Source organism: Melopsittacus undulatus, chromosome 8 (assembly GCF_012275295.1).
Source record: "Melopsittacus undulatus isolate bMelUnd1 chromosome 8, bMelUnd1.mat.Z, whole genome shotgun sequence".
Classification (NCBI taxonomy): Eukaryota; Metazoa; Chordata; class Aves; order Psittaciformes; family Psittaculidae; genus Melopsittacus; species Melopsittacus undulatus.
In genome coordinates this window covers 2,507,690-2,520,220 of record NC_047534.1, presented here as the reverse complement: position 1 = coordinate 2,520,220, position 12,531 = coordinate 2,507,690, and the positions used below count along the sequence as shown (strand labels likewise).

The following is a 12,531-nucleotide window of genomic DNA, read 5'->3' as shown; positions in this document are numbered from 1 at the left end:
ATCTGAGCAGAGGGCTGGGCTCATAAAGGGGATTAATGACAGCTATAAAAGCATTGTGGAGGAAGGGCCCTTCTGATGCTCTTGAAGGCCTAATTAGGATGCAAACATTGAGGAGGCAGACACATCTCCTTCCAACAGCATGTTTGAAGGCAGTGACTGCTTTGGTCTAACTAAGCTGGGCAAGGGAGGGCTATGGTGTTTCCTCTCTGACTCCACCTGATTCTGTTTTTAATGTTGGACACATTCATAATCAGCTCCACATCCTCCTCAAGCCAGAGGAATAAATGGTGCTGGACGATCAGGAACCAGTGGATGCTTCCTGATTGATGTAGAAAGGGGAAGGTGATGCTGAGAACAAAGGACAGACAAGACTTGGACAGCTGGAAGAGCAATGTTAGCCAAGTGCAGAAAACTAATGGAGTGTGGTGGAAGCTCTGAGGAGGGATGTGTTTATGGTGGCATCTCTCCAGCATAAATCTGAGCACCATCCAGCTTTGTAGACTCATATTGTGCCATAAGTAGCAAACTTCCAGCTTTGTGAATACACTCATGCTAGACAATTATATTTAAACAGTAAATAGTTCCTCTGCAGCCATAAATCTCTAAATGTGTGTGCGTGTGCACGTTGGACAGGTTCTGTATTACATCCTCATGTGTCATCTGCGACCCTGAGATCAAAAGAAAACTTCCATCTTCAGCCTGTGAGCTGTGAAGCTAAGGAAGGCCCAAGGATGAAGGACAGAAGCAAGGAAACAGCTAGATACCAAATAAACACCAACCGGATGAAATAAGCTGCGTCAGGCACATTACTCACCCAGTTTGCCAAACAATTCCACTCCCAGGGCAGCATAGATAAAAAACAGGAGCATAAAAAGTAGGCCAAGGTTCCCTACCTACACAAGGAGAAAGCAGAACAAGGGTCAGGCAAGTTGAGGTCATGAGTTAAATTGCTCCATCACATTTTAAACACAAGCTAAAGAGGGAATCATCATCTTCCCTCTTCCTGATCCAGCACCCTGCTCCCCTTTCATGTTTCTACTTTAACAGACCCAGAGAAGTCTCCTGTGTGGAGGAAGGAGCAGATTCCCACATGCAAAGCTGTCTCTGAGGCTCTGTGGCCTCTCCATTGCCCTTCCACTCACCTGGATGCTGCCTTCATCTGTAATTTGGCCAACCTGTAGCTGTAGCCTCTGGCACTTAGCACTGCACTTCAGTGCAGTGGGAGTTTAAATGACCTGCTGCTCTGGTTTGAGTTTTAAGGGCTTTTCCTTTCTGTTTACCAGGTTTGAGATTCCAAGCACAAAGGCTGAGGGTTTCAGAGCAGTGACATTAACAAGACATGTCTCAAGCCATAAGAGGAACTGCCTGGGTTGCAAAGGCTTCCTTAGCCTGGAGGGCTTTCAGTAACAGAACATATGCTGCCATAAGATGTAAAGCTCTCTTGGCCTTGCCACTTGACAGATATTTCTCAACAACAACTACCTGCATTTTAGCTTTCAGTGGCTCAAAAGAAAAGCTTTATTCCATATACCAACACTTAAATGCAGGCACCTTGCAGTTCAAACACTCTGTGGTGTGCTACTGTTAGGTATTAACATGCCCTGCAAGGTGGCTGAAAGGGATGGCAATAGAAGTGCAACGATGCTAAAGGGAACACAAAGGTTCTTAGTAACAATGGCACTGCAGTTATCCACACTGGAGTCAATCAGTAGGTAGGTGTAAGCCTTTAAAACATCTCAAAGAGCAGGGGTTTTTATGTGATACAGGCAGAGAACATGAAGTGCAGAGTAAGTCGGCCACTAAACCACCTGCATTTTACCTTCAGGTAACCTTTCCTGCCACTTTTAAATGCTTTGTGTCTCTCAGCTTGTAATGGAGATTGAGTGATGACATACCGATCATCATTTCATCTCTAAATAAAAACTAAGCTGGTGATTCAGGTACTCAGGCTGAGGGATTCGTGATCTCCAAGGTATCTTCTAGTAAACCCTTTGGCTTGAGACAGCACAGCCACAGTGTTGCTGGATATTTGGCCATGCTGCTTAATTTCATTAGAAAGGTTATCAATATGGTACCTGTTATCAGAAAATTAACACAAATATCACTTATAAAATAGGGGTTTTTTTGTATTAAAGAAATAGGACCAGTCAAATCGCCCAGTGGAGACTGCAATTGCTATAAAGCTTCAGCTGGCTACTACACAGTGAGCTTTGCAATTCCACTAATGTTATTACTGTCCTCCAGGGAATAAAAGAGATAATACAGGGAAGTGGATGGCTGGTCTGGATTATTTCATCTGCATGTACTGTCTTCTTCAATAGTGTTTCCTAACTCACGTCTGCTAGACACTGATGGTTTGTAAGGCTGCAAAATGACTGTAAATGAGAAAACACAAGAAAACAGACACTGCAAATGCACCCACATACACTGCTGGGAAGGCAAAGCAGCAAGGAATTAAAGGGAAGAAAAGTGCTAGGTTGAGTGTATATTAAAGCCTGATGTTGTAGCACTGCAGAGGAAGATCTTGGATGTGTTTCAAAGCAGCCTATAAGCTGAATATTTTACTGATGGTTTAATGCCTAATAAATCAGTCTGAAGCTTTTGGCATTGATGAAATTTCAAGGAATTTAGCCTAACATCAAAGTTATTACCAGGTTATCAGTCAAAACTATTATCTCTTGACATGCAAAGCATGTTATGACCTAACATTTGCTCATAAGCCATTTGCCTGCTCTCTAGTGTGCATTTGTAGAAGATCATGACTAATTACACGACTGAACCGATGTGTCTCATAGCAAGTCCTTCAAAAATCAGTTTACACTCCTGGGTTTGCTGTGTAGGCTCAAGGCATCACAGCCATAGGCATATGCTGACACATATGTTTGCTAATGTGGTGACTGCTGGTGTCTGAGCCTGTGGTGAAAGCAGTTTCGAAGCTCAGCTGATGCTTCTCGTGGGAAGTGACTGTGACTTGCAGATGTGGTTATGTGAAAGAGAGATGCAGGGGACAGCAGCAAGTGAAAGGTCCAGAGATGGGTGATGGGACTGCTTGGTCTATTTGTGCAGCTTCTGGCTGTGTTGAATCAGTACAAACCATTGCTAGATGTCACATTTTGTCAGTGCTAGCCCATGGCTCTCTGGGATGTGTCCTCTTCAGCCCATGGCCTGAGCACAGAGATGGACCCAGGGCATGCTCAGAGATGGGCTGAGGTGGAGGTAGCAAGGTCAGCCAGAGGCTGCTGAGCAGCAGAGAAGGCAGGCTCTATCTGTGTCTGTGACCTTGGCTGAGTCATTCCTCTCCTGTAACAACGTGCCCATTTGCAATACCCCTGTGGATGGAGAATTAATGTCTCTAAAGCACTTTGAGATCTTACGAGACCAGACAAGAAAGAGGCTGTGCATGAATCATGTTTCTGGGAGGAACAGGAGGGGGCAGAAGCACATCCAGGCACTTTCTTCCAGCAGCCAAAGGCTGGGATGCCTTTGTTGGACTCCATTAGGGACAGAGATCCAGCTCTGGTCATCAACCTCAGCTTTGGCAGCCAATCCCAAGCAGGCTCTGAGCAGTGGTTCTGCTCTAGCAGCAGTGACCAGGTCAGCCCATGCTCTGTTTATCCATCAAATTCCCTCTGATATGGGCTGGTGCCTTTGGCTGGGCAGAGAAAACTACAGATAAGCCCTCTCTCTGGCAGTCAGGGATTATCCATCATTCGCTGTGGCTCCAGTGTTGAAGGGAAACTGTGGCTTGTAGGAGATGAAGAACATCTTGGAGATGGGCTTGGTACCCTAAAGTACCTCAGAGAAGCCACAAGAGAAGATGGAGACACTGGTGAGTATCTGTGATTCCTCCTGAGCTTTCTGGCATCCTGGTTGTTACGTACTGTTGGCAAAAGTGTCTGTGTGCCTAGGACAGAGGGATGCCATGGGGAGAGAGGCAGAGTCCTCCATCCCACACAGAGAAGCAGGGAGGGCCTCTATGAGGAGGTACCAGCCTTTACCTCAGTGCATCCTATTTGATCTATGATCTACCATTGCAAAAACCCTGAAATAACCCTGTTGTGGCAAGAAAAGTGACTCTCCTCTCCACACACCCCTTCTCCCACTGCCCTTGCATGACCTGGAGGGGCTATCTCTGCCTCACTTTTGTAGACATCCCTGCTATTAGCTTTTTGCCTTCTCCTAACTGACACTGCAGTAGCTAAACACCACTGCATGTCCCAACCTCTGACCTAGGCCCTGAGTAAAGACAGATCTATCCCAGGTTGTGTTAGCTTGATGTGCAAGGGTGTTGCTTTGATCATGTACAACAGGACACCAGCCACATGGGCACTACAGCTCCTCTGTTGCACTTCCAGCTGTGTGATCCTACCCATGCCCCTCTAGATCCTCTTGCTCTGGAAGAGGCTTTGATGAAAGATGTGTCTCCTGGTGCCCCACTCCTGCAATGGCTGCTGGCTGAAGCACACTCTAGTTCCTCCTGTGTCTCTTCTGCTCTGACATCAATTATTTCTGCATCACTGGCCCACACCTTGGCATTTCGGTTGTTCATGCAGGCAACGCACACAGCAATCTGGGAAGCCTGTCAAGAGCAATTTCTCATAAAACTAAGGCTCTGCCAATCCCTTCCAAGGACATAAGTCCTCCTCATCTTCCTTCCAGCACTCTCCAGCCAAAGCAATAATCCTGGCAGCAGGAAAACAGGCTAATTTATGCACTGGACCCCAGAGAAAATGGACACGTTTGTCTGCTTGGAAAACGGAGGCCATCTGTGTGGATTCCAGGACTAGTGGAAAGGGCCAGGCAGACAACCTTGGAGGATACAGTCATCTCACTGGTGCAAGCACAAGGATGAACTGAATGAGCTCCCTTTCTGGGTACCCACCAGTGTTAACAACCAGCAGACTGGTGGCTTCTTTAGCTACTGATTTCTGCTTCACCACTCCAGTCTCTTGGGCATCTCTGGATTTCCTCCCAGCGTGCAGCACTTACCTATCTTCCAAACCGTGCCTCATCTGCAGTGCTTGCTGCTAAGACATTTCTGTTCGTGCTCTCTGAACTTCACGATCACTGTGGGTTGTCAGCATCTGGCAAAAGCAGACTTGTTTCTGTCCCACAGCTGCCATTAGACAATGCCAGAAAACCTCTTCAAGAGCTGAAGCTGAGCTAAGCACAGGAATTACAGCACCAGGAAGAGTTAAAGTTGTGGACAGGAGCAAACTACTGATTTCTGGGTACTGATAGAACAAGGAGTTCTTCACATTTTCTTAGCAGAGAGTCCATCTGGGGGTGTTCCAAGCTTTGAAGACAAAGGCTTGGACTTGATGATCTCAAAGGTCTTTTCCAATGTAGTTTATTTGATGATTCTATAGGAGGTATAGTCCTGCATTTAACCAATGTGCCATACATAGTCCAAGTGAGAAAAAACAAGGAAAAAGAACCCAGCTCTTGTTTGGAAAGCTCCATATTTTACTATTGTCCTTTGGAAAGCAGTGGATGGGAAAAGCACTAAAGGATTACCATCACATAGGAGTCTTACAGAGCAGACATTGCCTGCAAAACCAGTGCAGCCACCAGATGTATGAACAAGGGAATATGCAGCTAAAGCACAGGAGTGGTGGAATTCATTATAATGCCTTAATGGGACCAGGGCCCATCAAGAAGAGGAAAACACTTGAAAGAGGTCTTAAAAATCCGCTTTGTACTGAGTGGTGATAGTTGGTTCTCTAAGGATTACTCAAGCTGTATCTGAGGCTGAATAAAATAGGAAGCTGATGAAAATCACCCCAAAAGAGGAAAAGTGTAGAGCAATGACAATACCTTGTCATTGTAAGCCCATAAATGGACATTTTACATACACCAGACATAGAATTTCCCTGGAAACCTTAATGAATAAACAGAAAATGATCTTTTTCTTGTCACTTTGCAGCCACATTCAATGAGGATTTTCCAGCTGTGGTTTTAATGGGGGTAGAAAGCTTTGCCCCTGCCTTTTAAACACAAGCTGCAGCTTTAGGAAGAGTCATTGTTGTCAGAGAGGTCTTCCCAAATTTCTCTTCTCATTTGCTGCATTTCACTGGAGGACAAAGTAGCATTTTTATCTGCACAAGATCTGCTTGGAATATCCTTGGGGATTCCCCTTTACAAGAGACTTTGGATTGAATCTAAACTGCAGAAACGCCCTCAGGAAACAAAAGGCCTGGCCTGTAGCCACCCCATTGTTTGGGGTGGAGAGAAAATAAGGAGAGAAAATATGCTCTGTAATCACAATGGTTTTGAAAGAAAAAGAAATAGACACAAATCAAATGGTTTCTTGAAATACCAAAACAGGGGTCAGGCTGGTAAATTCCATGCTTTAGTCTCAGCCAAAATCCTTCACTGAGAAGGAAATCTGAATACCATAGAGCAAATGTCTCAGATTAGAAACATCTTTATGGCAGTGATGAAAAATAATTGGGTCTTTCCAAGAAAAAAGAAATTCCCCTTGTTTTCCAGTTCATTTTGAATAGACCACAGGCTTCTTTGTACTTAGCAACTAACTCATAGGGGTATATTTGGGTGACTACATTTACTAATTCTATTGATTCCCCTATGGCAACTCCTATTCTGGATGAGAAGTCAACACAATGTCTGCTTTTGGCCAAGCCACAGTGGTATCATCCTGCCTTGGAGATGTGATTCCCTCTGCAGGCAGCTGATCCAGATGTGACTGCCTACCATGGTGTGCTGCCATCTCCCTGTGCCTGTGGGGCTGGGAGAGGGAAGGCCTGGCTCTCCCTACACTACATTACCTTCTGTTAGGACAGAGTGGGAGCACTCGTAAACTCCTTCCAGTGATTCAGCTGAGGGATATTTTGGAGGGGCTGTAAACTAAGGACTTGTCAGACCATCCCTGTGCATGGGACAAGTTCTGTTTCTGAATTGCCAGCTCAGAGAAGAAGGCTGCAGGGTTCCTCTGCCTCATTCTTCATGGTTTTGAACCTCTTTTTAGTACTCACTTCTGGGTAAAGTGTGGCAGTAAATGTTTCCAGTAATGTCTGGAATATAGATCACCTGGATACAGGATCCTGGTGATAGATGGAATTGGAATGCGTAGGCAGCTGAGCTAACTCTAAAGACTGAAAGATTGGGATGCAGACCATTAAATCTACAAACTGGCAGAACACAACTTAAAAAGCATAAGATTTTAAAAACACAGGAACCCCAAACTTCTTGGAATTCTGATGTGGTTCAGATCTTTTTGAGGGAGGAGTGCAAGTCAGCAAAAGGTTTCTTCCCTTCTTTTTCCAAATAAATGGATCCATAAAAAAGCAGTGCCAGGAACTGAACATTTGAAGGATCCTATTGCATATTACAACTGGCAGCATTGTCGTTTCTCTTGCAGCGTATGAGGATATGGTGATTTGAGGCCCCACTTCAAGCTTTTAACATCTCTACTTGCCTTTTATAGTCTGTAGCTCCTTTGTCAATTGGTGTCAATAAACATGGTTGCTCCTATCTCACAAAGAAAACTGCTGAGCTGGAGGCTGTCTACTCCCAGTGCTGTCACCAACAGCTTTCTCTGTCTATCCTTGTGCTTCCTGAACTTGGCAGTGAAATCTGTGTTTTACAAGAGCTCTGCCTACAGCAGCTGGCTCTCTGTTAGCTTTCCATCACTGTGGTTATCCCATCTAACACTATGTGAGCAGGATGTGCCAGGCAACACTCTGCTATCAAGGCACAGGTGGCTCCTAATGCCCACCAAAGACAGTGGCACAGAGCTGCCCACAGGCCCAAAAGGCATAGTCTGCCAAGGGGAACAAACTGGGCATGGATAAAGTCTGGGAGCTTACCTGGGGAAGTGCTTGTACCACTGTGTCCAGGAGAGCTCGCATCCCAGTGGCCATTTTGAGCAGTTTCAGCACTATAAAGAGAATCAAATCCTGGTCAGCAGGGCTAGGGAATATTGTGAGTAAAATCCGTGAAAGAAAATCTGGCTTCAGATCTTGTAGGGAGAGTTTATATCTCTCTTGTGTCTCTTCATACAGATAGCAAGCTCACTGCATGCTGGCAGGGCTCACAGAACATCTGAACATCCTGACTAATTCACACACCAGTTAATGTTAAGGACATCAGTAAAATGGAACAAAAGGCACAAAAAGTCCACTGTGCCCTAGCAGGAAAATGGCAGAGTGATGGGGAGACACTCCAACAAATGGCCAACCCATTTCCTGAGGTGTCTGAGGGATGGCTGGAGCCCGACGGAGCAGGCCATACCTCGTGCTATTCTCAGCACCCGCATGATGCGGATTATGGTGGGGTTGATGGGCAGAGCAGCATTCATCTCAATTTCCTCCAGTGTGATCCCCACGATTGATAACAGAACTATGGCCAGATCCAGCTGATTCCACCTAAGAGACAAAGAGAGGAAGGACAAAGATCATATGTGGGCAGACATCCAAGAGTAGAGAATTATCTGTTAATAACAAGCACAAGCAAAACCCAGATGCCTCTCCTTTCTCATATCAGGGACCAGGATCATCTATGGGGTACAAAATCAGCTCACTGCAGCTGGCACAGCCTGGTTCTGAGCTGCTGTAGGCTGTGACTGGGAAGTGTCCCTGCTTACCTTCTGGTCCCTACTGTCTCCCTCCTATCCACTTGGAGTCACTCTCAGGGGCGAGGTACCTTTGCTAGAGGGACCTCCCCTAGAGGGACCTTTGCTTGATGCAGTACATCTGCTCCCATGTTATGTCACTTGGTTTTTTAATTGCTCTGCTTATTTATAGATGTTTTATCTGTATTTCCACACCAGTACAAGAAAGACAGCAAGAAACTGAGTGTCTTTGCTACACAATTACCCTCATAACTCATATTGCTCATTGCAGCTTTCAACCACCTTGTCAGGATAAATGAAACAAACAAGCTGATCATGTGGAAAAGTGTCCAATCTTACCCTGCTCCCAACCAGCAAGTCACCAGACCACAATGTGCTTTCATGTGCACTTGTTTCTGGTTAAATGCAAGGCAGGATAAAATCCCTAGGTCCTTGCAGGTGGGATTTGAAGGCAGTGGGGCTGAACACAACTAACTCTGTCTTTGCCAAAGGCTTTACAAAGGCAGCAGTCTACCAAATGACTGATTTGGACTGCAAAGGAGACCTGTTCTGAGGGACTCTGTGACCTTAGGCTGGCAAAACTACTCTTTTGAGGATTGCTTTGATGCCAACATATTGTTTCTGACCTCTAAGGTGAGCTGGTCAGACCTGGTGGAGAGGCAAATACAGGGGGAAGGAATGTATTTGGAATGTTGTAAGATTCCCCAAATTCCTTCTGCAAAGCAACACCATCAGTTCTTAGAATGTTTAATACCTAGACTATAAAGTTTGCACCTATGGAGAGACAGTCCTTTGCTCTTCCTCGCACACAGCATGTAGTGCAGTCATAATGATGCTACATTTACCCAGCATCTGGCTTTGAAACTGGGTCAATAACAGCTCTACCCCAAACACAAAGGAGTTTTAAATACTCTCACCTGTCCTTAAAGAACCTTCGAAACCCAAATGCCACCAACTTCAGAACTGCCTCGAACACAAAGACTATGGTGAACACATAGTTGCAGTATTTCAGGGCTTCATCCAGGGACTGAAAAGAGAGACACCAGTTAGACCAGCCCAGCCTATGCTTTCCTAGACCCTCTGAGGAGGTACTGACAGGCACAAGGGTGGTATAGACACAGAGATATAAGAAATAAAGCCATAAGAGCTTGCAGAGCTTAGTTACAAAACTGCACTGCATCACACCCCAAAACTCAACTAAAGGCTTAGGCAACTGATGCAAACAAAACCCTCATAAGCACTAATGCTAGTCAAGAGCTATCAATCCTCCAAATTCAGTGGACAAATTGTTCAGTCTGGGTCAGAGAGAAATTCCATCCTTTCCCCATCTAACAAAGTTTACTTCTCTGAACTGTCTTGCCTCGGGTAGAATAAAAGACTTGATGGATCATTTCTTTATTCCAGCATGGCAATTCTTAGGACAATGGCTTTGCTTCAAATGCTCAGAAAGAAATAATGTTGGAGATGGATTAAATCTTGCCTTCTTGAACCATGTTACATCTCTAGAGCTGGGCAGAGGATGGCCATATTTGGTGCAATGCTCATGCTCTCCCCATTGCTGCCCTCGGAAGTCAGGAATCCACAGTGTTTATACTTTAAGATGATGAGTGTTTATAAAGGATTTCATTGCAATTGTAGGCCAACAATAGCAAAAGAATCTTGATGGGACCTTAAAATAGATAATTGCAGAGTGAAACAGCTCTGTGGTTGCGTGGGATTTAGGGAGAGGAGGGAGGAAGGGGGAATTTAGTTAAATGCAATATAGATCTCTTACAATAGGAAAGACAACAATGAAGATCAAACCAGACACAACTGGAAGTGAAATGCAATAGAAGGGTCTGCAAAGCAATGTCTGCTTTGTTGACAGAGGGAGCCTCAGGCCACAGGACAGCTCTCCTCATCACGTGTGTGTGGTGACTGCGCTTGGCTGAGCCCAGATATGTGGGCTGATCCTGCACTGATTATTTGGGAACAAGAGCTGAAAGTCTTTTGGATGTTGACATTCCTCAATGCATTACAATGCCTGGTTTTATTCCAGAGCCTTAAATGAAATGGCAACTGTAAAGTATTTGGGACAATTTACTATTTCACCTGAAGCACACTGCCTGAGCCTGACTTCTTATATCAACTGTGATGGTCTGCATTCAGATTTACAACTCTGCTTTACATGAACATAAACCAAGTAAGTAAGAACTAATCTAGATAAATAATATTTATGTTAGAAACAAAGGCTGTTATGCAAAGGAATTATTGGGGCAGAACAGCACACAGTCAGCTGGTGTAAAACACACACACGTTACCCTGGAGCTTGGTGCCCCTCTGGCTTTAGCATCCAGAAGGTATTTGCAGGTTACTTGGCAGACCATGCACTACTAGAATATAAATCTTGAGCTTTTTGCTCTGTGAATAATGGAATGGAACATTAATAGATGCAGCAAATGGACAGGCTGTGTGATTTATGCCAAAGGTTTTGTTAGGAAAGAATGGTTTTATGATACGTAAAGAAGGGTTGTACTTAACACTTGGTTTATTCTAAATTCATTGAGGAAAAGAAACGTTGCCCTGCATGCATTAACTTCATGTTTATATCTGTTGGTGGAATATTCCAAAACCCTGGACTGTTTTACGGTTTGAGGGGCAGTCATGTCTGGGATCTGGAGAGGAATTATTTAGCCTGGTCTTTTCCTAGTAAAAGTTTAGTTCACTTTCTGTTATTCTCTGGGGTTTTTTGCACAAAAGCAATGGGAATCAAGCTTTTGGTTGAGGCAAGTGACTCCCAACCGGTAGAGCTGGCCTAAAGATGAATGGATTGTAATGCTGAGTCTGGACCCTGCTGAAGCTTTCAACCAACAGGGAATGATCCCAAGGAAGTAGGGCTGGCTGCAGACCTCACTGCTCAATGGTATCTCAAGGGAACAGTGTATGGTCCTCAGGTCCTCTGCTATCCCCTGCTGTGTGTTTCACAGCTGATGTGCAGCTCATACCTTTGGCTGATTATAGTGCTCCATTGACATAGTGATGACATTGACCCCAATGATGAAGGTGATGAAGAGGTCGAGATAGTGGCTGGTGCAGAGGGTGTGGATGTACTTCCTCGCTGGGGAATAGTCAGCGTAGTAAGGCCTGCGTTGGGCTTCTGCAGGAAAAGGAGACAGAAAGGCAACACAATGAACACAGGCTCTGCTGCATGGTTGGCAACCACCACAGTGTGGCCTACAGGTCAGGTCTTACACACACCCTAATGCAGGGCAAAGCCTGTGACAGGACTTGTTCAAGCAAGCCATGTGTAATGGCTAAGTGACTCCACCTAGCACTGAGAACTGCAGTAGCTGAGCCAAACCTCTTGTGCCTGCAAGATGGAGCTCCACAGCTTTGACAACCGGGTCCTTTTTCTTCCCCAAGTACTCTCTGTTGTTACTGCTCCGTCTCAAACTAGAGGATAACATCTCCACTTCATGGGACTCTTGTCACATCGGGAAAGGTGAGAAGCAGGATGGAAATTAGACCCAAAGCCAAGAGAGAAGCTTCAAACCCAGCAAAGCTTCAACTCCAGTTTAGAGGAAAGGCTCAGGGCAGGTCTAATTTCTCTTCATCCCGCTGGTGTCAGGCATATTCCACATAAGAGAACATACCCTGAGCTCAGCTTCTGTTACAGAAGGCTTTTGGCATATTTTAAAGGTCTAAAGAAGACACAGCAATGCCTGTGGCAAAGTAGGGCACATGCGTGAGGGTTATAGCACACAGGAGAGCATCACAGCAATGGTGTGGGGTGCTCAGCGTTTGCCTCTACAAAGACCACCAGCACAAGCTCCTCTGGAAATAGAAAACCAAGGGCATGGTTGCATCTAAACCACGCAGGCTATGACCACATGAATCTTATGTCTTTGTCTCTGCTCAGGACTCTTTGAAATGGGGATGTTTCTGCAGATGACCAAGTG

General features: G+C 45.2%; 1 protein-coding gene across 1 annotated transcript in view; it reads right to left on the bottom strand.

Annotated features, from left to right (window-relative positions):
• Positions 1-12,531, bottom strand: part of CACNA1H (calcium voltage-gated channel subunit alpha1 H) — a 225,953-nt gene that overhangs the window by 9,225 nt on the left and 204,197 nt on the right. Inside the window, exons 25-29 of the mRNA XM_034065342.1 lie at positions 11,578-11,729; positions 9,511-9,620; positions 8,254-8,387; positions 7,830-7,900; positions 815-893 (exon numbers count right to left, since the gene is read on the bottom strand). Of these exons, the coding sequence (XP_033921233.1) occupies positions 815-893; positions 7,830-7,900; positions 8,254-8,387; positions 9,511-9,620; positions 11,578-11,729 (546 nt within the window). The remainder of the gene's footprint in view (positions 1-814; positions 894-7,829; positions 7,901-8,253; positions 8,388-9,510; positions 9,621-11,577; positions 11,730-12,531) is intronic.